The sequence below is a fragment of the Cavia porcellus genome, unplaced genomic scaffold (genome assembly GCF_034190915.1).
Source record: "Cavia porcellus strain 051 isolate PalLab524CR breed Dunkin Hartley unplaced genomic scaffold, mCavPor4.1 scaffold_5, whole genome shotgun sequence".
Lineage (NCBI taxonomy): Eukaryota > Metazoa > Chordata > Mammalia > Rodentia > Caviidae > Cavia > Cavia porcellus.
Window position 1 is genome coordinate 67371231 of NW_026947488.1, and position 22855 is coordinate 67394085.

Sequence of the window (22855 nt, forward strand, 5' to 3'; positions counted from 1 at the left end):
TGACATGATACTCTACATAGAAGACTCCCAAAACTCCATTGAAAACTCCTTAGTATAATAAATAAATTCAATAATGTAGCTGGATACAAAGTCAACACTCAAAAATCAATAGCATTCCCATATATAAACGCATTGAGAAAGAAGTAAGAGAAGCCACACTTTTCACAATAGCATCCAAAAAAATGAAATACTTAGGAATCAATCTAACAAAGGAAGCAAAAGATCTATTCAGCGAAAATTATAATACACTGAAAAAGAAATTGAAGAGGATCTCAGAAAATGGAAAGACATTTTCTGTTCATGGATAGGAAGAATAAATATTGTGAAAATGGCCATTCTCCCAAAATTGTTATACAGATTTAATACAATTCACATCCAAATGCTACTAGCATACCTCACAGATCTAGAGAAATCATTCCTAAAATTCATCTGGAACCAGAAAAGATCTAGAATAGCAAAGGCAATTCTAAGCAACAAAGGCAAGGCAGGAGGCATCACAATGTCTGACTTGACAATGTCTATACTACAAAGCTATTGTAATAAAATCAGCATGGTATTGGAATAAAAAGCATACCTCAAGATCAACGGAATAGATTAGAAGATGTAACAACAACTACAAACAGACTCAATCACCTTGTCTTTGACAAAGGGTCCAAACATATTCTCTAGAAGAAAGATAGTCTCTTTAATAGGTGGTGCTGGAAAAACTGGCTCTCATATGCCAAAAACTAAAGAGACCCATGCCTATCACCCTGTACTAAACTAAAGTAAAAATGGATCAAAGAACTGAAACATTAAAACAGAAATACTAAATCTGCTGGAAGACAAGACAAAGTAGGTAAAAATCTTGAAGACATAGAGGTAGGCAGAGAATTCTTCAAAAAAAAATCAAACTGCATGGGAAATATTTCCCAGAATCAGTAACTGGGATCTCATCTTATTAAAAAGCTTTTGCATGTCAAAAGAAATCTCCAGAATAAAAAGGAAACCTATGAATTTTGAAGGAATCTTAAGTCAATTGTCCCTCAGATAAAGAACTTCTATCTAGAATATATAAAGAATTTTAAAATATCAGGCCCCCAAAATTCAAAGACCCAATCCAAAAATGGGCATCTGAGATGAATAAACACTTCTCAGCTGAAGAAATAGAAATGGCAAATAAATACATGAAAAGATGTTCAGCATTATTAGTCATTAGAGATATGCAAATGAAAACCACACTGAGATTCCATCTCACTTCAGAACAAATGGTCACGATCAAGAAAACCACCAATAACAAGTGCTGGAGAGGTGTGGGCGAAAAGGAACTCTTCTGTACTGGTGCCAGGAGTATAGACTGATGAAATCACTGTGGAAATCAGTCTGGAGGTTCTTCAAAATGCTGGGATTGGAAGTCCCATTTGACCCAGCTATTCACTTCTTGGTACATTCCCAGAAGAACTGAAAACATCATACCACAATTAACCCACATTTATAGCAGCAGAATTTGTAATAGCCAAATCTTGGAAACAACCCAAATGCCCATCAATTGAGGAATGGGCAAAAAATATGTGGTATTTTTATACAATGGAATACGACTCAGCTATAAAGAATCACATTGAGGCTTTTATAGGTAAATGGATGCGATTTGAGACCATGCACATACGTGAAATAAATCAAACTCACATGTGTAAATACCATATTGTCTCCCTAGTGTAAGAAACTGAAAATATAAATAAGATACAAAACCTTCAATAAATATTGTGAAACAGTAAGCAACTGCTCAAAGAGAAAAAAATAATATCTCATGGAAAAGGAGGGGTAAAAAGGGAAAAGAAAAATATCTAAATTTGTATAAACACACTGAAAATAGTTAAGATAACTGTGCTACAAATTCCATTATTTCTTGGAACAAAATAGTTAACATTCATAGGATTGAATCAATTTTATATGTTTGTGTCTGGTGATCTGAGGAATTCTTTTAAAGATTACTATGTAAAATAACAACCTTAATTACATTCCTACCACCTTGTTTAAAGCCTATATTGTCATTGTTTTGGGCTCCTTGCTAGTGTTGTCTTTTTTGTTTCTTGTTTTTCTGGTAATTTGTTCTCTTTTTCCCTGAAAAGTGGAAAGAACAGATATACATGTAGAGGCTTATACGCCTAGTACTTCTCATAAACAGTTTACAAGAATTGACTGTATTATTTGTGATGATATGAACAGCTACTTTGAAGAAAAAGAGACATTATGATATCCATTGCTGATTTCCTATCAAAATGCTGTGAAATCTAGCAATGATTTTATTCTTTGTTTGGAGTGGTTTTAGTCTGTTTTGTATTATTTAATTTCAACATATATGAAGGTAAGGACAGCTATTTTGAAGAGAACAAGAGACGTTATGTTAGCCATTGTTGATTTTCCTATTTTTTTTTTATTTTTACAGATTTTCCTATTGTCTGGTTTTGAATGCCTGTAATGCCTTCATTACTCTGTTTTGATCAGTTTAATTCTATTTTGTTTTGTAGGAATTCATTATATATAAAGATATAGTCAACTATTTAGGAGAAAACAAGAGACATTATGGTAGCCAATGTTGATCTCCTGTTGTTTTTCTTTGAAATCTGTGTCATTTACATTGTTTTCTTCTGATCTGCTTTGCTCTGTTTTTGTTCTGGTTTGTTTTACCCTCCTTAAAATAAAACTTTAAAAATGTATGTATGGTGGTTTGTTTTTTAAGCTTTCTTGATTCTAACTATCCCAATTTTAACCTGGACTTTCTCTTTTCTTGTCCCTATTTTCCTTTAGTGAGAAATTTTGATTCTATTCCAAGTAGTTTCTCCTTAGGGTAGGGTCTGCCCCATGCAAGCATTTCAGCAAGGCAGTTTTTCCAGTTTATTGGCGGTATATTGCCTGGCTTCTATGGTTTTCATTACTGTAGACCCTTCCCTCAGTTAATCCCAAACTGAATGAAACTCCTCAGTTTCAGAGCTTCTTTTTATCAGCTGGCCTCACAAATATTTTAGTGACCAAAATATTTTTTGGTCTATTCTGCAGTTTCCCTGTTCTTAGGTCCATCAGAAGTTTCCCCATTGCTTCTTTGATTCTCTTGCACAATACTGAATGAATCTATAAGGTGTTGGCAGTTTACCCTTATTTTTTTATTTGGATCCTAAGGTAACCAGTAATACTGAACCATAAAGTACGATATATCATGTTACATGTTTTGTTGTAATTGTTTCATGGATGCTAAATTTTGCTACATTTCTCTTTTTGTTTCACTTGAGGATTGAGACACTAAAAAACTATGCTGCCCCATTAGAACTGGCTTTTGAACTACGGTGGGTTATGTAGATATATCATCTTGAATTGTTGCTTCAGCGAGTAAGTTGGTGGGTCATTTATCTCTTTTTAATCAAACATTTGTGAAAGACATCACTTTGACCCACCAAGTTTTAAGGTTTATTACAGTGAAATTTTAAAAATAATCCTCCTCCAGTTTCTATTTAGAGTAAAGCTGTCACAAAACCTATCCTTAGTGTCCATGTCATAAAACTGCATTAAAGCTGAACATGGTGCACCTGTCTGAAATCCCAGGGTACACTAGGATGAGGCAGGAGAATCACTGTGAGTTAGAGGTTAGTTGGAGGCTACACAGTGAGTTCAAGGCCAGTATGAACTATGTAAGTGAGACTGTCTCAAAAAAACAACATAAAATAAAAATAAAGTCACATTAAAAAGATTACTTTTCAGTAACAAAATTATTCAAGGTAGGGAGAATTCAAGAAGAGTTTCACCAACGAGACTCTGTATCAAAGAGTACAGAATGAAAATATTATAGAAAAATTATGTATTATCAAGTCATTCTGAATAGCAATCCCTTTTTTTAAACAGAGATAAAATGACTGATGCAGTGCACATACTCAAACATTTGTTGTTTGAAGGGCCCAGAAAAAGGCAGACTTAGTAGTTTCCATTTCTGTAATGTACCAGTATTTTTTTACACTCCTCTTTGAAAATAAATGTCCCTCTAAATCTAATTAAACCCCTATTCTATTCTATTCTATTCTACTCTATTCTATTCTTAGGTAATGGGATTTGAATTTATGACCTTGTGTTTGCTAGGTAGGTGTTTATACAGTTAAACCTGTGCTTTAAATAAATGAAAGATAAGCAAGCATTTTGAAATTTTTGTAACTTTTCCCCACATACCAAAATTGATTGGAATCTAGCAACAAAAAATTTTTTGCAGAGGCCTAATTGTATTCTTATACATTTGAAAAAGAACTGTAATAGACAGCTGCCAATATCAACACAATGTTCTGTATCACAACTAATTCAATCAACTATGCAGATTTCAAAAGTGACAAAAGAGCAAAGTTTTTTTGCATGTGGCAAACGCTAAAGTGTCACTCCCTAGTTTAACCAAGTAGACCACTGCTTTCTTTTCATAGATAGATATAGATATCTAGATATATAGATAGACAGACCTGTAATCTACACATAAACATTGCTCAGGCATCAATCACTATACACCAAACAGCAGCAGTAATATTCTTGTTCCCGCTCCGACACAGCTAAGTCTTCAACCCCTCCTTCCCATCCTAGAGTTGTTAGTTTTGGCCAAAGGGGTGGGGACAGTCTTTGAGGGTGAAAAAGAGCATCAAAGGCATCATACACTAGAACCATCAGCCACGTCAACAAGTGTAACGTGTGGGGTGAGGTAGGATGCAGTCCTAGATAGTAAACAGGGCGATGCCAATGCAGAGGCTGCAGGTATTGTTCGTACCCTATGCTGTAGGGTATGGGGTAGTGTGGGGCACCTAAGAGGGCATCCAGTCCAGCTCTACAGCCGGGCTACTGGAAAAGCTAACTTGCCGATCGCCAGGAGGAAGCGGGAGCTCACTAAAAGCGTTGCGGAAGGCCCTGTCGCGGCAGAACCATTAGACCTCCCGGACCTCTGCAAAAGCCGAACCTGCGTGTGGGGGCACAGTGTTCCCAGGCATCCTCAAGCCCTTGGGCCCCTCTGTCCGCCACCCATCTGCAGACTACGAGAGGCGCCCAGTCGCAGAGCGGACCAAGGAGTCCGGGGTTCTCGGCCTTACGAGCAGCTGGTCCACGCTCACCCACCTGATGCTCTTTCACTACTTCGCTGAGGCAGGGATAACGCTCCGAGATCCACCGGTAAAACTTCGGGACTCCCATTTCGACCGTCAACACCAATTCCAGACAGGGACAAACCGAAACCAAACGCCCCGCCAGGGCCTGCGCCGCCGCCTCGGGCCGTCGCTCCACCGATGACAACACTCCGCCAGCCCGACCATAGAGAGCGTCCTGGGGCCTAGAGCGGCGGGCTCTGAGGACGCGTCCCGGGGCGGGGCTTATCGCGCCACCTCGCAGCTCTCCGGTCTCGCTGACTGTTTGAAGAGAACCCGACAGGCTTGGGATGTTCGCCTTAGTTCTAAAAATGCGTTTGTACGACTACGGATTTAGAAATGGTACGAAAACTACGGGACTATCAGGAAGATATTTAATAATGACTTTTGTCCCGACTACTGCCTCCTGGGATTGCTAATCTCACTATTGTCAATAAATTTGGAAAGGCCTGATTTATTTGGATCAAGTTGTGACGGGTGGTGGGGGGGGTTGGCTATTTTCTGAGGAATGTAAACACAGTAAATTTTAAAAGCGTTCTTTGCTGAGCGTGGTGGCACATGCCTGGTAATCCCTACACTTATGGAAGCTGAGGCAGAGGGATCACCATGGGCTCAAGGTCAGCCTGAAGTACACAGCAAGGCCCTGTCCCAACGCCCCCTCCCCCCCAGAAAGCAGTCTATACCAGATTTTTGTTAAATGATTTTCTAACTAGCCTCCCTTAACACTAAGCTCTTGATATGGTTTTATATATATATATATATATACACACACACACACACACACACACACACACACACATCTTGTTGTTCTTTTTTAGTTTTTGGGTTTTTTGGTACTGGAGATGGAACTCAACTTTGCACCTGCCAGGCAGGGGCTGTACCTTTTAGCTGGATCCCCAGCCCTATACATTTAATTTTATAGTCATGTTTTCTGGGTATTGTTTTTCTCCATCACATTCAACCATACACAAAAATATTACTTCCCTCATTACCACTGGATTGTGCATTCTGGTACACCTACAGTATGACAGCATCTTTAAAATAAACAGAATATTGGGCTGGGATTTAGCCCCGGCATAAGCATCTGCCTGGCAAGCACGAGGTCACAAGTTTGATCCCTGGTACCAAAAAAATTAAAATAAAATAAGAGTATTGGGGATGGGGATGTAGTTCAGTAGCAGAAGGCATGCTTACATACATGAGGACTTAGGTCTTGGGATCATTCCCAGAACCAGCAGAAAAAAAAAATTACAAAATGTTTATTTAGGTTGTTTTATTTTATTGGGACAGAGTATTACTGTGTAGTTCAGGCTGGCTTCAAACACTAGGCAATCCCCTTACCCTAGACTCCCAAGTGATGAGATTACAAGTGTGCATCACCATGTGCAGCATAGAATTTATGTTAGAAATGAATAGACACAACACAGATTTATAACAAACACATTCATTTGATTTTTAGCATACTTTTTACATAATTTTATTTCACATATATGGTGTCCAACCAAGATACATTTGACATAGTAAATTTTCATCAGTAGCTTCCTGTATAAGGTAATGCACATGTCCTTCAATAGATAATGGCAGTCCTGTTACTCTATTTCTAGTCTTGATTACACCCTGTAGTCGCTGCTCAATGTCAAGGACATGAGTCTTGGCCTAAAATGAAATAAAAAATCATTAGGGCTAGGCACCCAACAATATGTAGTGTTGGTAATTTGGAATTTCTGCCTCTCTTGATATTTAGCAAATATTGATGTCAATAGCCTTTTATACTGAAAGAAATAAAACAAATTCAGAAACTTAACATAATGACTTTGAGGCTTGCGATTTGGTTCGCCATGAACTGACTGGATATGTTTCTGGACTACATGAAATGTCCGGGAATTATTTCCACACTACAAGTCCAGAAAATTTAAAATACTCATTTTGAAGGCTGGAGTGTAATTCAGTAGTAATTCATATTTGCCTAATATGCATGAGACTTTGAGTACAATGTCCAATACCACAAAGAGAAAAAAACCCAAAAAACAAAATCTGGTTTGAAAGTATTTAGAACTTAAATGTTTGAATGAACACCAATAATAGCAACAATGCTGATATTTACATTACAAAAAACATTCTTGCTTGCAAATGAATATTCTAAGAGAACTACTTAGAATTCTACACATATCTATGCCCATACCTCCCTGAACATGCCCTATCTCATCTGATCCCGGAAGCCAAGCAGGTTTGGGCCTGATTAGTACTTTGATGGGAGAATTCTACACAGTTATATCTTAAGAAAAATTTTATCAGAATGCAAAAGACAGAATAATACTAGAAAAGCAATCCTCAGGTAAGACTACAGTTTAGTGGTAAGGCATGTGTTTAGTATATACAAAACTCTTTCTTTTGGTACCAAAAAACAAAACAAAACAAAACAAAAACCCTAAATCCCAAAATAAACCAATCTCTGTAATTTATTAAAAGTAACTGTGAGCAAACACTGAGGATTTCATTACTTGTAATAGCACAGCAACCATTACATTTTTCTTTTTTTTTTTTGTCTTTTTGAGACAGGGTCTCGCTATGCAGTTCAGGCTGGCCTTGAGCTCACAATGATCCTCCCACCTCAGCCTCCCAAGTGCGAGTGCTGGGATTATAGGTGTGAGCCACCACGCCCAGCTACCACTACATTTTTCAAAAAGGATTATGACAGTGTTCCAACATGGCCATAAATTCACAGACAATTTGTACTCAAGGTTTTCACACTATTTCTTAACTGTAAGCTGTGTATAATTAAACAAATGTGCTTAATCTGTTTTATTATATAAATGCCAGAATAACAATTTTAAAAACTTTACATTTCAGAGTAATCAGTATTCAGTCAGTGATAGTATTTAGAAGCTGTTCTTATTTGTAGATAATACAATATTAATTTTAAGCTGCACCTTCTACTAACCTTTTCATTGACAACTTCTCCAGTTTCATTCAGTGGCGCTTTGGAATGTCCTTTTACTGGTTTGCTCCATTCCACAAGAGGATCATGTATAAAAGTCTTTAAGACACTAAAATTAAAGAAAATATTATAGTAATAATATAGTTATCTTTTCAAACAGATATCTTGTTAAAAATCAACATACAGGGGCTGGGGATTTAGCTCAGCGGCATAAGTACCTGCCTTGCAAGCAGGCAGTCGTGAGTTTGATCCCCTGTACCAATAAAAATGAAAAAAAGACAAAAAAAAAAAAAAAAACCCAACATATAAAAGACAGCAAAAGACAAGAACCTGATGAGAAATGAATAAGACATTATTGTGCTAGTACTCTGACAGTAAGGTTATCTAAAATTATTGTTTAGGAGTACAGAAGGGGAAAATGAAAGGAAAAAGTGGTAAAAGGCAAGACAAAAAAGAGGTGGTTTTGGAGACTAAGATGAGTTATGTGTGCCATTGTTAAATGTATATTTGAGGGGCTGGGGATTTAGCTCAGTGGCATAAGCACCTGTCTTGCAAGCAGGCGACTGTGAGTTCGATCCCCGGTACCAGAAAAAAGAAAAAAAAATGTATACTTGAATTGATAAATGAGTATTTTTGAATGAATTTATTCCTTACCTTGAAATAATACAGGCCACAGATTTAGATAGACATTTATTCAAAGAAAATACAAATGACAAACAGATGAAAAGATGCTCAACATTCCTGGTTATCAGGAAACACAAAATAAAACCATCAGAGATCATTTCACACCTAGGAGAACAACTAAAAAATAAAAGACTAAATGTTGGTAAAGATGTGGAGAAACTGGAACTTAGATTACTATGGGGATTATGAAGTATTATCATTGCTTTGAAAATAATTTGAAAGTTCCTCAAAATGTTACATTTGTAGCTAATGTGTGATTCAGCTCTTTTTTTTTTTTTTTTTTTTTTGTTTGGTTTTTTTGAAACAGGATCTCACTATGCAGTTTGGGGTGGCACTACTCACTTTGTAGCCCACACTGGTGTTGAGCTTGAGGTATCCTCCTGCTAGAAGTGCTGAGATTATGGTAGTGTGCCACCGTACCCAGAAGCAATTCTACTGTTATGTATATATATATATACTGACATAAAGTTTTTGTTGTCGAGACAGGGTTTCACTATGTAATGCAGGCTGGCCTCAAACTCTGGTGATCCTCTTGCCTCAACCTCTTGAATGCTGGGATCACAGGCATGCACCACCACACCTGGCCTGTGTAAAGTTTTGTACAATGTACACAGTCACTCTATTCATAATAGCTGAAAGGTGGAAACAGCATGAATGTCTTTCAACTGATGAATAAATAAAACGTATATATCGGCAACAAATTATTTGGCAATAAAGAATGAAGTACTTATACAGTGTTAAGGTTTGTGTCTAGATGTCCCCCAAAGCCTCATGCAGCCATGGGGATATGCTTTTAGAATCTGTGATTCATGATCCAATGCTGGGATTATGTGCGTAAGTACTATACCCACCCTAGGGTTGATAGCCAACATACAATATAAGGGAAAGACTTTTCTCCCTATTCTTCTCTCTTTTTGCTCTTGTTGCTTTTGCTGTCTTCTGCAGCCATGAACCGTTGCCCCTGACCATGCCACTTTCTTGGAGCCAGCTGATTATGGACTGAAACCTCTACAAACTATAAGATAAATAAACCTTTCCTTCCTTAATTTTGGGCATCAGGTATTTTTGTCTCAGCAATGAGAGAAAAGTAACCAAGACATACACAAGTAATCTTAAAAACATGCTAAGTGAAAGAAGATAAGACACAAAAAGCCACATATAGCTAGACATGGTGATGTATGCCTGTGTTTCCAGCACTCAGGAGGCTTATGTAAGAGGTCTGCCATGAGTTCAAGGCCAGCGTCAACTACACAGTGAGATTATATGAAAAAATAAACACAAAAAATAGAGCCACCAATGCAATAAGCGTCAAAGTCAGATTGGTGGTCATAGTCTTGGAGAAGGTAAGAAGGAAGGACAAGGACCAGAAAAAGCAATGTGAACCTCCAGTTCAACTAGAGTGGGGAAAAAGAAGAAAACAAAGAGAGCAGGTACTGCCAGCAAACTGCCACTGGTGACATTTTACACTCGGTGCCTCTTAAAATTATTCAAGTTAAGAGACAATTAAAGACTATTCTCATGGAGGAGGAATTCATTAGAAATCAGTAACAAATGAAACCAATAGAAGAATAGCAAGAGGGGGAAAGGTCAAAGGTGGACTTCTGAGGGGAATCCCAATGTCGGTAGGAACCTTGGAAGAAATCCTTGGTGACAATCACAGCATTGTGTCTATATCTGTGAGCTCAGAACACTTGTGCACAAGAATCTGCTGGAACCAGGGTGCCCAGTTCTACTCAATAACAGGGTGTATGCCATGGTTGGGGTGATGATGGGATGACACAGATCCTCTGGTCACAGTGATGAAGGTGGAAAAGGCCGCCCAGGAAACTATGCCAACAATGGTGGGTTGGACAATCAAATCTAGGAAAGTAAGGAATCCATGGTGCTTCCTCTCATCCATCCTGAATACTACGATGGGTATAAAACCCCTTAAACAGGTCATACTCTGTGGTCTACCTGTCACAACTAGAACTTTGCTAGCCAAAGCAGTAAAAAACCAAACTTCAGCTATTTCCTTGAGAGTGGTTGTCTCTGAACTTATTCAGAAGTGCCTAGAAGATGGGCTCATACTGGTATGAGAATTGTTTCAAGTCTTAGAAGAACATGCACCATCTATCTTTTTTCTTTTTTTTGGTCTTTTTGAGATAGGATCTCGCTATGCAGTTCAGGCTGGCTTTGAGCTCACTTTGTAGCCCAGGCTGGTCTCAAACTCGCAATGATCATCCTGCCTCAGTCTCCCGAGTGCTGGGATTAGAGGCGTGAGCCACCACACCTAGCTCATCAATCCTGTTTATTAAATTTTTTTTTTTTTGGTACCAGGGATTGAACTCACAATCTTGCTCTTACCAGGAAAGCACTTAAGCTACTGAGCTAAATCCCCAGCCCTTTGTTTATTAATAAAACTGAGGCCACTGGGACCACAAAATATGGTTCGTACCCTGGAGGTGAGAGAGAAATTCAGCAGTGTTGGAACTGTTGAACCAACTGGAAAGATCTGACTCAGAGAGATGTGAAAGTTGCCATGGCCCAAATCGAATAGAAACTTTGGATCCCAGCATTCATCAGATCGGGGCATAGTGACAGGAAGATTGAGGTCTTCATGTCTCAAGAAGACTAAAAGCATGTCTTTCAGATTCACATAAGCACGATGATGCTGGCCAGTGATATAACCTGAATAACTGGTTACATCACCTGATCATGGTGGCGACATCAAGGCAATCTATATAGAAACTCGCCTTGAGAGAATATAGAATGAAAGTAACAAAGATGTCAAAAAATCTAAAGAAAATGTATTATATAAGAAGCAGGAAGATACCCTTGAGGGATTGTACCTCGAGTGAACCACAGCTGCCTTCAGGAAAATGGTTGGGATTTTTCCCAAACCCTGAGAAGGAAGAGATTTGAAAAGTGTTCCAAGGGAAATTCTGTTACAGTTAATTTTTTTTTCCAATATGACCTGTAGGATGTCCACTGATTGGCCTTTGTCTGTGGCCACTGTGTAGCTTCCCCAATAAATGTGCTCTTTCACCAAAAAAAAAAAAACCCCTCCAAAACCAAAAAAATTAAAGGCCACATAGAATATGATTATACTTAAATGAAATGTCTAGAATAGGCAAATCCATAGAAAGAAAGAAGTGATTACTAAATAAAGTAGATACTTGGGGAACAAATATTTACAAAACAAGGTCACTGCTAAATTATTTACAAAGTATGGATGATTACCTCATTAAAGGCTCTCTCTGATCTCGCATCAGTCTCAGTGTAACTTCACATGCTCTTCGAAAAAGACCCTCTGTTCCCATAGGACCCATTCCATTAACCATGTTATGAGTTAGGCGAAATGGTACAATTTCTGGAACTTCAAAGGTTTCACCCTTAAAAGCAATGCAATTATTCAAATACAGAATTTAGAACTTCATGGCTAAACAGTTTTAGCAAGGAGCAAAAACAGCCTCACAAAAACAGCATGAAAGAGTCACCTGACTCTCTGCCTTTGCTTATGGGGAACGAAACCAAACTTGATCTTGGGGTAAGATCTAGACGACTAACATTCACCTTTCACCGATTTAGTATAGTGAATACTGTTACAGAGAAGTTTTTATGCATTCAGTATTCTCATTAACTTCCTAATGTTTTCCTTGAAATAATACAAAATACAAACAAAAATTCTCATATTTTTCTTCTTTACAACTTTCACTTTAAAACAGGAGGTAAAAAGAAACAGCCAGGTGTCAGATACATTCCTCAGATAAGATATGAAATATGTTATACAAATCCACTTTTGCATTTTTTGCTGTTCTCTAATTTGCTTTTCCAGGGTACTTTTATCCCTCCAATGAGTAACCTTAAAGTCCTCTTTTACATGGTTTAATTTATACTAGTGGTTTATCTCTGATTTATTCTCAGTTGAATGTATGATCTTTCTCAGTCTCCTGAAATAGCAACTCAGAGAAAATGGTGAATGAATAAGCACAGGCTAACCTACCAATCTATCCTTCAGGCAAAAAATTTTTTAAAAAAAGATAGCCTTTCACTACATAGTTCAGGGTGTCCTTGAACTCACTATGTAGCCCAGGTTGACCTGGAACTTGTGGCAATCTTCCTGCCTCAGCCTCCCAAGTGCTGTGATTAGAGGACTATACCACAGAGGCCAGCCCACCAGCATTTTAGCCACAGAAAATTGTAGGGGGCTTTAGAGATGAGACTGATTGCTTTAATTTCTTCCCAAAGCCTTACTTTAGACATACTGAATCTGAATCTCATGGGCTATTTTCTAGGTATCTGTTTTTATCATTTTCTTTTGTTTTATTTTGCAATACTGGGGACTGCTGGTGTATGCTGGGTAAGTGCTCCAACACTAAATTACATCCGCAGCTATATGTGTATGCGTGTGTGTTTGTTTTCCTTTTGAGACAGAGTCTTGCTATGCAGTTATGTACTTCAGGCTAGCTTTGAATCACTATGTAGCCCAAACTGGTCTTGAACCTGTGGCAATCCTGCTGCTTCAGCCTCCCTAGTGCTGGGATTATGCCTGGATCTTCTGTATTTTTAAAACTATCGTATAATTATGATGAACTGCTAGATTGGGAAGCTATAATATTAAATTCTCTGAAATTAAGTCTCAGTAAATGAACTGATCTGCCCATGTTCACATAATATAGTAACTAAGTGAGTCATAACATGCTTTTAGATTTTATTATATATCACTCTTCTACATTCTCTCCATCCTAAATTACACTACTATGGATTCACTCATGAAAACTAGACAAGAAACTCAATGTGATACAGCTATGAGTGTTACTTAGCATTAAGTATGTCTAAAAAAGGAAGTGGTAGAAAGGAAATTGGGAGAAAATATAAAATTAATTACACTAAGTCACATTACATACCTTATTAAAAAGACAGTTGAAATCCACATGTACACATTCACCAGTCAAAGAATCAAAAAGAATGTTTTCGCCATGACGGTCTCCAAGCCCCAGGATATAACCGACCATTGACATAACAGCAGTAGAACGGCAGTATGCTGATCTGCTACTGTACCTAAAGGAAATATAATGCCCATCAAATAGCCTTATGACAGACAAGGCAACAAAAAATAAAAAATATTAAAATAAACATTCAGCTATAACATTCTTGGTAACTTACCATGACGTAGGATCAGGAAATGTTCTCAGAAACCACTCATGAAAAACAGGAGGATGCCTGGGAAGCAAAAATTCTTGGAATACTTTGAATTTTTCTGATAAAGATGCTGACTTTGGCAACATACATTGGCGAAGTTCCTTTCCTGTCATATATACTCCTACAAGGCAGTGATTTCCATTAATCATAGCCAAATGAGAAAAGTAGCAAAAATAGTTTTGTTAAACTTGAACAGGGAATGTCAAATTGTTACTCAAAAGCAAGAATATCTGAAACATTTTCAATCATGCATATATAATCTTTCTGATATCATAATAAAATGTCATGTCATTTTCCCTTTAAGAACAAAAAATAGAGCCTTGGGGCTGGGGATTTAGCTCAGCGGCATAAGCACCTGCCTTGCAAGCAGGCAGTCGTGAGTTCGATCCCTGGTACCGAAAAAAACGAAAAAGACAAAAAAAAAAAAAAAAAAAAAAAAAATAGAGCCTCTTACTAATGAAAATCACTGTTCACAAAAACCAATGTGATGTGACCACATAACTCCAGAATACAAGACTCAGAAAACTTCCAGTGCAAATTCACTCTTGGAATTGTGAAAATGCTGCAATACTTGATGAGAGTACATATAATACTGTTAATCAGGATGAAGTACATGTTCAAATCAAACCATTACTAAGGAACTAACATTGGTGCTCTGAAATAATTCATTTGATAAACTAGTCTATAAAATTCATAGAACAACTGATTTTTAAAATAAGCATCACAATTCACAACTAGTCTGTAGTTTCATGAACAAGGTTAATGATTTAAGGGTGTCAGCCTCAAGTGTCATATAGTTCACTTGTATTTACAAAATGGTAAAAGGTAGTTTTTTAAACAAATCTATCTAACATCAAGGCCAAGTATGGTGATGCATTCCTATAAGCCCAGCACTCAAGAAACTGAGGTGTGGACATCTCCAAGTTCAAGGACAGCCTAGGCTTCATAGCAAGTCCAAAGCCAATTTAGACCACATAGTGAGATTGTCAAAAAGCAAACAAATCCGCTATCAATAACTAAAACATACAACATTTTATCCTTCTAAATAAAAGTCAACAGTAAAATCTTTCAAATGTGACTTAAATGTGCTTAAGTTTCACCTCTACAATATGTTAAACATGAATTTAGACAAGTTACTTCTCTGATATGATCTACACAATACTCAGCCTTGGCTGGGGATTTAGCTTAGCAGCGAAAGTACCCTTTGGCAAGTGCCAGGCTGTGCATTTGATCCCCGATATCCCTTCCCCACAAAAAGTCAATCAGCCTTTAAAATAATGTATATAATGTACTTATCACAATGCCCATAATCAAGTAATTTATTAGTATCATTTATTGCTATAGATTGAATCATATATTTTAAGAAATCAATTAAAGAATGTGACTTTATTTGGAAATACGGGATATTTTAGAGGTTTTTTGTTTGCTTTGAGATAGGATCTTACTTTGTAATTTAGATTGGCTTTGAAAGTCACTATGTAGCCCAAACTGACTTGAACTTGCAGTGATCCCCCTACTCAGCCTCCTGAGTACTGAGATTACAGGTATGCTACACCATGCCTGGCTTTATTTTTTAATTTTAATTTTTACTAGTAAATGCCAGCAGTGTGTCATGATTACACTCATTGAGAAGTTAGTACACATACATAATGCATCTTCTTTTTTACCCCCACATCTCCTGCTCTCCTCTGGAAACAGGGTCTTTGCAGATGTGTCAAGTTAAGATAAGGTCATTTAGGTGGGCCCATAATTCAATAATCCAAAGGTTGCTATCCTTACAGATATAACGCACTTAAGTTTGTGTTGTTTTTGTGTACCACCTTAGAAGACTGATCTATTTATTTTGTTCACTGTGCTAATTTGACATTTATTTTTGATGCATTACATTATATGCATTTCAAGTATTGTGAAGTAATTTTAGACTTAGAAAAAAGAGGCATAAATGATAAGCAGTTCCTATATATTCCTTATGCAGCACTCCTTAGTGTTCATATCTGGTTAAACAGTAGTATAATTATAACAGTAAATTCTTATTGTTACTGTATTATTAACTAACCCTAGGCCTTATTTAGATTTTACTAACTGTCCCACTAGTACCCTTTCTTTCTAGGTTAGGATCCAATGCAGGATTCCATATTATATCCATCTGTTTTGTTTTCTTAAGGTATCAAATCTGAGAAACATCTGTCTTTAAGTGTTGACCACTTATATTTTTGTTTTTCTTCTATACAGGTAGTAATTTTCCCCCCTCACAATTAATACTTATCTATCGTATGAGGCAGCACTTTGAGACTCTGAAAATATCTTGCATTTAATTCTACTTTACCCTATTAACTACTTACCACATTTATTATCATGGAGTTTGGTGATTTTCTATTCTATTCCTTACATTTACCCATTGCAATTCTACTGGGAGAAAAAACTTCTTACTTCTCTATTCATTAATTTGTTCATTCATTCTAGTATATTTATGTCAATGTGAACATGTTATTTATTTCACAATTTATAGTCAATCATTGTTATTTATTTATTTATGTATTTATTTGGGTACCATAGATTGAACTCATGACCTCACGCTTGCCAGGCAGGTGCTTACAATGCTCAGCTAAATCCCTGCCCCTACTCTTATTTATTTTTTCTCAAATTATTCAGGTTATGATGATGGGACTCCATTACTCTAATCAAATACTTCTAGTTTGATTCTAGCCTAGTCTCTTTCATTTTCTGTTTTGGACAGTAAGAAAACCAGCTCTTATTATGCATAATTTGCTAAAGACTTACATACACACAAAATAGTTTCAAAATTTCTAACCAATATGTGAAAAGTACAAATTTTCACACGTTTTTGTAAACTACCTCAAATCCTTCCCCAATGAAGATAAGTAAGGATTCAAAAGAATAAAATTAAAGGAGGAAGGGTAAAAAAGAAAAGTGGAAGAAACAAAAGAAAACATTTAAGCGCTTCTATACATGAAAGTTATCAATTTCACTAAAACACAAAATAAAGTAAAATAAATAAATAAAAATAATTATATCTATATTTTATGCATGTAGTTATTAATTCTATATTATATACTTAAAACATTTAGTACCTTTTTCTTTATATATTTTGGTCAAAATAGGCCTCAAGCCAGCAGTATTGTTCACCCATTCAATAATCCCACATTCATCATTCAGTGGAATAACTGCATATGTTCGGATGTGAAGTTCTCGTCTACGAGATTCTGCATCTTTTCTTAAACACTATTAAACAAAAAAGTGGACATACATTTAAAACATTACAACTCAAAATTTCTACGTGCTGTATCAAATACAGCTAAATAGCTTCACTTTATAGTAAACGGATGCTAATGAACATTTACTATGTGTAGTATAGATGAGTAATTCTTTTGAAAGAGAAGAAAATGACTGGGATAGGGTCTTTAATCTATTTCCAAATCACTAAAATTGCCTTGGGTAAGTCCTTTTTACTTATTCACTATTAGGGCCGGGGGTCTAGCTCAGTGGCACAAGTGCCTGCCTGGCAAGCATGAAGTCATGAATTCAATTCCCATTACGACCCCCCCATCACTGTTAATATGGTAATTATATTATGTTGTAGTTATAAATCTAACAGTGACAAAATACTATTGCTTACTATTGCTTTATAGATATTACTGAAATGTGAAGTCCACAGGCCCAGAGGATGGTGTTTAATTTTCATTATCTAAAAAGCACATGAAAAAAACTATGAGTCATATAACATCCTCAAAATGTATTTCTTACTATATTGTGAATATTACAGTTTTACTTCAAGAGCTATTCCTCTAGAACAAGAAAGCCTTACATATTTAATGTGATTAATCCAGATATACAAGAAAAAATTATATAATATTTAATTCTGGAACACTATGAGATAGCCAAATAAAGTACATATCTATAATTGTAACTTCTTCATTTCAAAAGCACAATCACTGACCAAAACCACATTTAAATTTTAGGATTAAGTAGGTTTCATAAATGTCAGAAAAATAGCATAGTAATAGAATTTCAGATAAAAAGCAGTCTGAGGCTTGTAAGATCAAAACTGTTAAGATTATAGTAGTTTTTGCCACCATCAGGCTATTTTATTTGATCATGTTAATGAGTGGTTATAGTAATATCTTAATCAGAAATATATATATAAATTTATAAATTAAAGCCAAGGCAATTGATACTCAAAGGAGAAACACGTTCAAGAATAAACGAGTTGTTTAATAGTGAATTAAAGTAGCGACTTATCAAATATTTCAAATGAAAATTCTCATTATATTGCCTTTGAAATGAGTTTTAAATGTAGTATTAATTTTTAAATTACTTTTGGTTAAAACAAGCACAGATCACAATTGTGCCCTTTTTTGGTAGTTGTCCTGGTGCTAGACACTGAATCTAGAGCCTCTGTGGTCTATCACTGAGAAACATTTCCAGTCCATAACTCCTTACAAACAAAACAAGCCATGAGTAGGCCAACCTGGGCTCTGAAGTGGGTTCAAGGCCAGCCTTAACTGTGTAGTCTTTGAGACCTTGTCTCAAAAAAACACACATACAAACAACAACAACATAAAATCCCAAGCAAAACAAATCACTTACTGCTTATTTTTTTATGCTAAAGGTCACAGACTCTTTCTGGTAATAAAAAAAGGTACACTGAAGGGCCAGGAATTTATCTCAGTGGTTCAGTGTCGGCCTGGCAAACGAAGAGGCCCTGAGTTTGATTCCTAGTACCTTCCCACTCCCTAAAAAAGATACACTGAAGGCGGACATGGTACATAGGCCTGTACTTCCATCATTTAGGAGGCTGAAGCAGAAAGAAAACCACAAGTTTAACCGCAGCCAGGGCTATAGAAGTGAGTTCAGGGCCATCTGGTACTATGCAGTGAGACTGTCTCAAAAAACAAAAACTCAGGGGCTGGAAATTTAGCTCAGTGGCTTAAGTGCCTGTCTGGCAAGTGCGAGGTTGTGAGTTTGATCCCCAGTACCAAACAAACAAACGAACTCCCTCCAAATAAATAAATAAGTAAGTAAAAAAAAAAAGGTACACTGAAATGTATGGGGCGTGATGACAATGTGTATCTATAATTCCAGCACTCAGAAGGCGAGGCAGGAAGACTGCAGGTAGGACTGTTAAAAGAGTTCAAAGTCAGCTCGGGGTACATAGAGTGAATTCAAGGCAGCCTGAACTACATAGCGAGACTGTCTCAAAATACAAAATAAAATAAAACAAAAACAAATAACTAAGAAATGTGTGGGGAGGGGTTAGGAAGGAAAGACAAAAACTTATAAAAAAAAGTTTCATCTTTCCACAGTATTGATTAATTTTCACAAATGGAAAATAATACGTTGTGCAATTATAAACTACCTAAAGAATAATTCAAGACATAAGACCATGTATTTATAATAAAAATTTAATGGGATTTCTTATATTATCTTTGAGATAAATATCAACACCAGTAGAACATAAAAAATACTAATGATTACTTCAGTGAGGTGAATAAAAGTAGAATTTTTTTTTCTAGCATTGAAAACATAATCCAACTGGGTGTGGTTGTTCATGCCTCTAATCTCAGTACTCAGGAGAATGAGGGAGGAGGATCATTGTGAATTGGACGCCTGCCTGGACTACATAATGAGTTTAAGGTCAGCCTGAACTACAGAGTGAGACCTTGTCTCAAAAAAATAAAAGAGCGTTAACACAAATTAATCCAATATACATATATATTACAGATATGTCATAGGAAATATTTTCCATATTAATATGGCTTGTATTTTTTCTTTAAAGCAATCATATAAATTTATTTATTTATGTATTTTTAAGAGTAGAATATATTTATTGAGAGAAAGAAAGCTTCTGTCTGAAAAGAGACAGAAGGGGTCCCGAGCAGGTTGCCCAGTAATCATATTTATTAAAAATTGAGACATGCAATTTTATTTACAAGTATATACCTAAAATACTGATAGCTGGGACTTGAGCAGATATTTGCATATTCATGTTCAAAGCAACATTATTTATAGTACATAAAACATGGAAGCAACTCAAGTGTTCATTAATGGGTAAGTGTAGCGTACATATGCAATGGAGTATCAATCAATTTTAATAGGTAGGAAATTCTGAACCTTAAGTCATAATGACAAGTGAAATGACCCAGTTATAAAAGGAGAAATATTACAAAATTCCCCTGGATGTAGTACCCAGAGTGCTCAAACTAATAGAAACTGAAAGAATTGTTTGAGGCTGGAATGGACAGGAAATGTGGAGTTATTATCTAATATAAACAGTTTCAACGTGGGAAGATCTAAAAATTCTGAAAGGCGTGGCAGTGATGGTCACACAACTATGTGAATATACTTAATGCCACTGAACTACTTACATGAAATGGCTTATATGGTAAATTTTCTGTTATGTGTGTTGTATCACAATAAAAGCAAGTGAAAATAAAAAAGTACATTTCATTTCTTTTTCCTATAAGTGACAGGTCTACATACTGAGAAACTTATACCATACTGAAAGTAATCTGGTAATTATAAAATAAAAATTATCTCCAAACCTTATTAATCAATGAATTGAATTCCATTAGTCTACAGTCTTTTCTCAGATCATCTTTTGGCTTACACATCATGATGTAGAACTTTCCATCTGATCCTTTTAAAGAGATCTTCTTTGGTTTTTGAAGAGAAGCAAGAATTTCCACCTAAATAAGGATGAGTTTTAAGACCAAACTCCTTTGTTTAAAGTCTCCATATTATAAACCTGATGTCACAAAGTAATAAAGGAATAACCTGTACTCTGTAGTAAATCTGTATTTTAACAATTTCATTATCTAACATCTAAAAAAGAATAACCATTCTTATGACACAGTTTCACCCTTTAGAAATCAGCATGATGTAAAAAGATTACTTAATCAGTAAAGCAGGTAGTTACATATGTAAATTGAGGCAATTCCTTTTAAAAAGTCACAATATTTATGATTTTTGAAATATCTATTTAAGATTTATGAAAGACCTTTTAAATTGTTTTTAATGTAAGAACTGACCATTAACTGAAAATAATTTGACTTTTGAAAAAAAAATAAAAAAATCCAAAATGAAGCCTACCTAAAGAGGTAATGGGATGAAGAATTCTAAGTTAACAACAAAAATGACAGTAATAAAAATGATTAATAATTCATTATGAGGAGTAATTAGCTATGAAAGTATAAATCTTCTGAGCCATACAAATACTAGAATACATATTCAACTTTCAAAAGTATTTACTTAGGGAAAGTACTTAGCACCATTTCTTTAAAAATAACCATATGTTGCTGGGCAGGGTGGCACAGAACTGTAATCACAGCACTCAGGAGGTAGTGGGGAGGAGGACCAGTATGAGTTGGAAGCCAGCCAGGACTACACAGTAAGCACAAGACTAGCCTGAACCACATAGTAGGAGACCCTGTCTCACAAAGAAAATGAATAAACAAACAAACAAAAAATCATATGCCAAAAGCTATATTTCATTTAAAAACCCAAGCTCTTATGAGATTTTCACTTCTTCCCACGATGCAAATAAAATTTGTATTTTACTTTTTTGCGTTTCTATTTTTAAGACAAAAAAGAATATGGAAAAATTAAATTCTAAAAACAAGGATTAGAGTCACACTATCACAATATGAGCATGTGGGGAAAAAATAAAATATCGAGTCAAACAGAATTTTTATCCATCAATTTTCTACAGTACAAGACGGTTTCATGTTTCTGTATTTCCAGTCTTTTTTTTTTTGTCTTTTGTCTTTTTGAGACAGAGTCTCACTATGCAGTTCAGGCAGGCCTTACGCTCTCTTTGTAGCTCAGGCTGGTCTGGAACTTGCAACAATGCACCTGCCTTATCTTCCTGAGTACTGGGATTACAGGAGTGCACCACCATGCCCAGCTTCCAGTCTTTTTTTTTCTTTGCAAATAAAATACACTTAGGGCTGGGAATTTAGCTCAGTGGTGTAAGCGTTTGCTTGGTCAGTGCAAGGTTGTGAGTTCGATCCCTAGTACCAAAAATAAAAATAAATAAATAAAATAAAATTCATCTAGATTCTTAGCTTGACTTGATTTTTTTTTTTTTTCTGTCTTTTTCTTTTTTATCGGTACCGGGGATCGAACTCACGACTGCCTGCTTGCAAGACAGGTGCTTTATGCCACTGAGCTAAATCCCCAGCCCGACTTGATGTTTTTAACTAAATTTTAGTATTATAGTTATAGACATGTAAAACTATAGTTTACCGTATCATCAAAACCTGCAATATAGGCCCAGTGCCCAGGAAATGGATCATGATTATCATGGGCACCCGGAATAGATGGAAGAGTAGGTATCATGACTGACTGCAAAGGAATGAGGATTTCACTAAATGTTGCTTCTTCTACCAGCCTTTTTAGCATTTTAAAGTGAGTGCTCATGCTTAATGTGGAACTACTTCCATCAACCTGAAAAAAAGAAAATAGTGCATTTTAATTTATCTTTGTTTACTCTGAATTATAAAACATTGATTGCATCACAATAAACACTTCACTTTTACACTATCTTAATTACAAGGGCTCAGCAATATAGTTTTTAAAGTCTCCCCCTCCTACCCTACCTGGGGATTGGACTCAGAGCCTTTTCACTGAGCTACATTCCCATCTTTTTTAAAGTTCTCTTTTACCCATCAAAACAGCATTTATAACATAGAACTATTTAATGACTAAAGGAGATACCTGAGGTTTATGATGTGTTATCAGACATTAGAAAATCTAAAAAGATCTATAAGGCAAATTCTTTTTTTGGGAGTATCAAATCTTATTATGCAGCAAAATGATAAATTTTGCTAAATTTCTCCTTTAGTGTAAAGGTTATATTATTTCAATGCAGAAAGAATGGTGTGTTTGAGTACAG

The 22855-nt window shown here is 36.0% G+C and overlaps 2 protein-coding genes and 1 pseudogene across 9 annotated transcripts in view; 1 reads left to right on the forward strand and 2 right to left on the reverse strand.

Annotated features, from left to right (window-relative positions):
* Window positions 1-5593, reverse strand: part of Xrn1 (5'-3' exoribonuclease 1) — a 138523-nt gene extending 132930 nt beyond the window's left edge. For 3 of the 4 annotated variants that reach the window (XR_010047594.1, XM_063249121.1, XM_063249120.1), the window contains exon 1: window positions 5110-5591. Coding sequence is in view for 3 of the 4 variants with exons in the window: in XM_063249121.1 (XP_063105191.1) it covers window positions 5110-5184 (75 nt within the window). In the remaining variant the exon portion in view is untranslated. Of the gene's footprint in view, window positions 1-5109 lie in introns of all 4 variants that reach the window. The other variant, XM_063249122.1, reaches the window with a different exon arrangement.
* A 970-nt stretch (window positions 5594-6563) lies between these two features.
* Window positions 6564-22855, reverse strand: part of Atr (ATR serine/threonine kinase) — a 98366-nt gene continuing 82074 nt past the window's right edge. For 4 of the 5 annotated variants that reach the window (XM_063249116.1, XM_063249114.1, XM_063249119.1 and 1 more), the window contains 9 exons: window positions 22207-22407; window positions 20505-20648; window positions 17579-17647; window positions 17034-17184; window positions 13906-14062; window positions 13647-13800; window positions 11980-12131; window positions 8077-8182; window positions 6564-6791 (listed from right to left, as the gene is read on the reverse strand). In XM_063249116.1, coding sequence (XP_063105186.1) covers window positions 6618-6791; window positions 8077-8182; window positions 11980-12131; window positions 13647-13800; window positions 13906-14062; window positions 17034-17184; window positions 17579-17647; window positions 20505-20648; window positions 22207-22407 — 1308 coding nt within the window. In that variant the 3' untranslated portion in view covers window positions 6564-6617. The remainder of the gene's footprint in view (window positions 6792-8076; window positions 8183-11979; window positions 12132-13646; window positions 13801-13905; window positions 14063-17033; window positions 17185-17578; window positions 17648-20504; window positions 20649-22206; window positions 22408-22855) is intronic. The other variant, XM_063249115.1, reaches the window with a different exon arrangement.
* Window positions 10157-11731, forward strand: LOC111753391 (26S proteasome regulatory subunit 4-like; annotated as a pseudogene).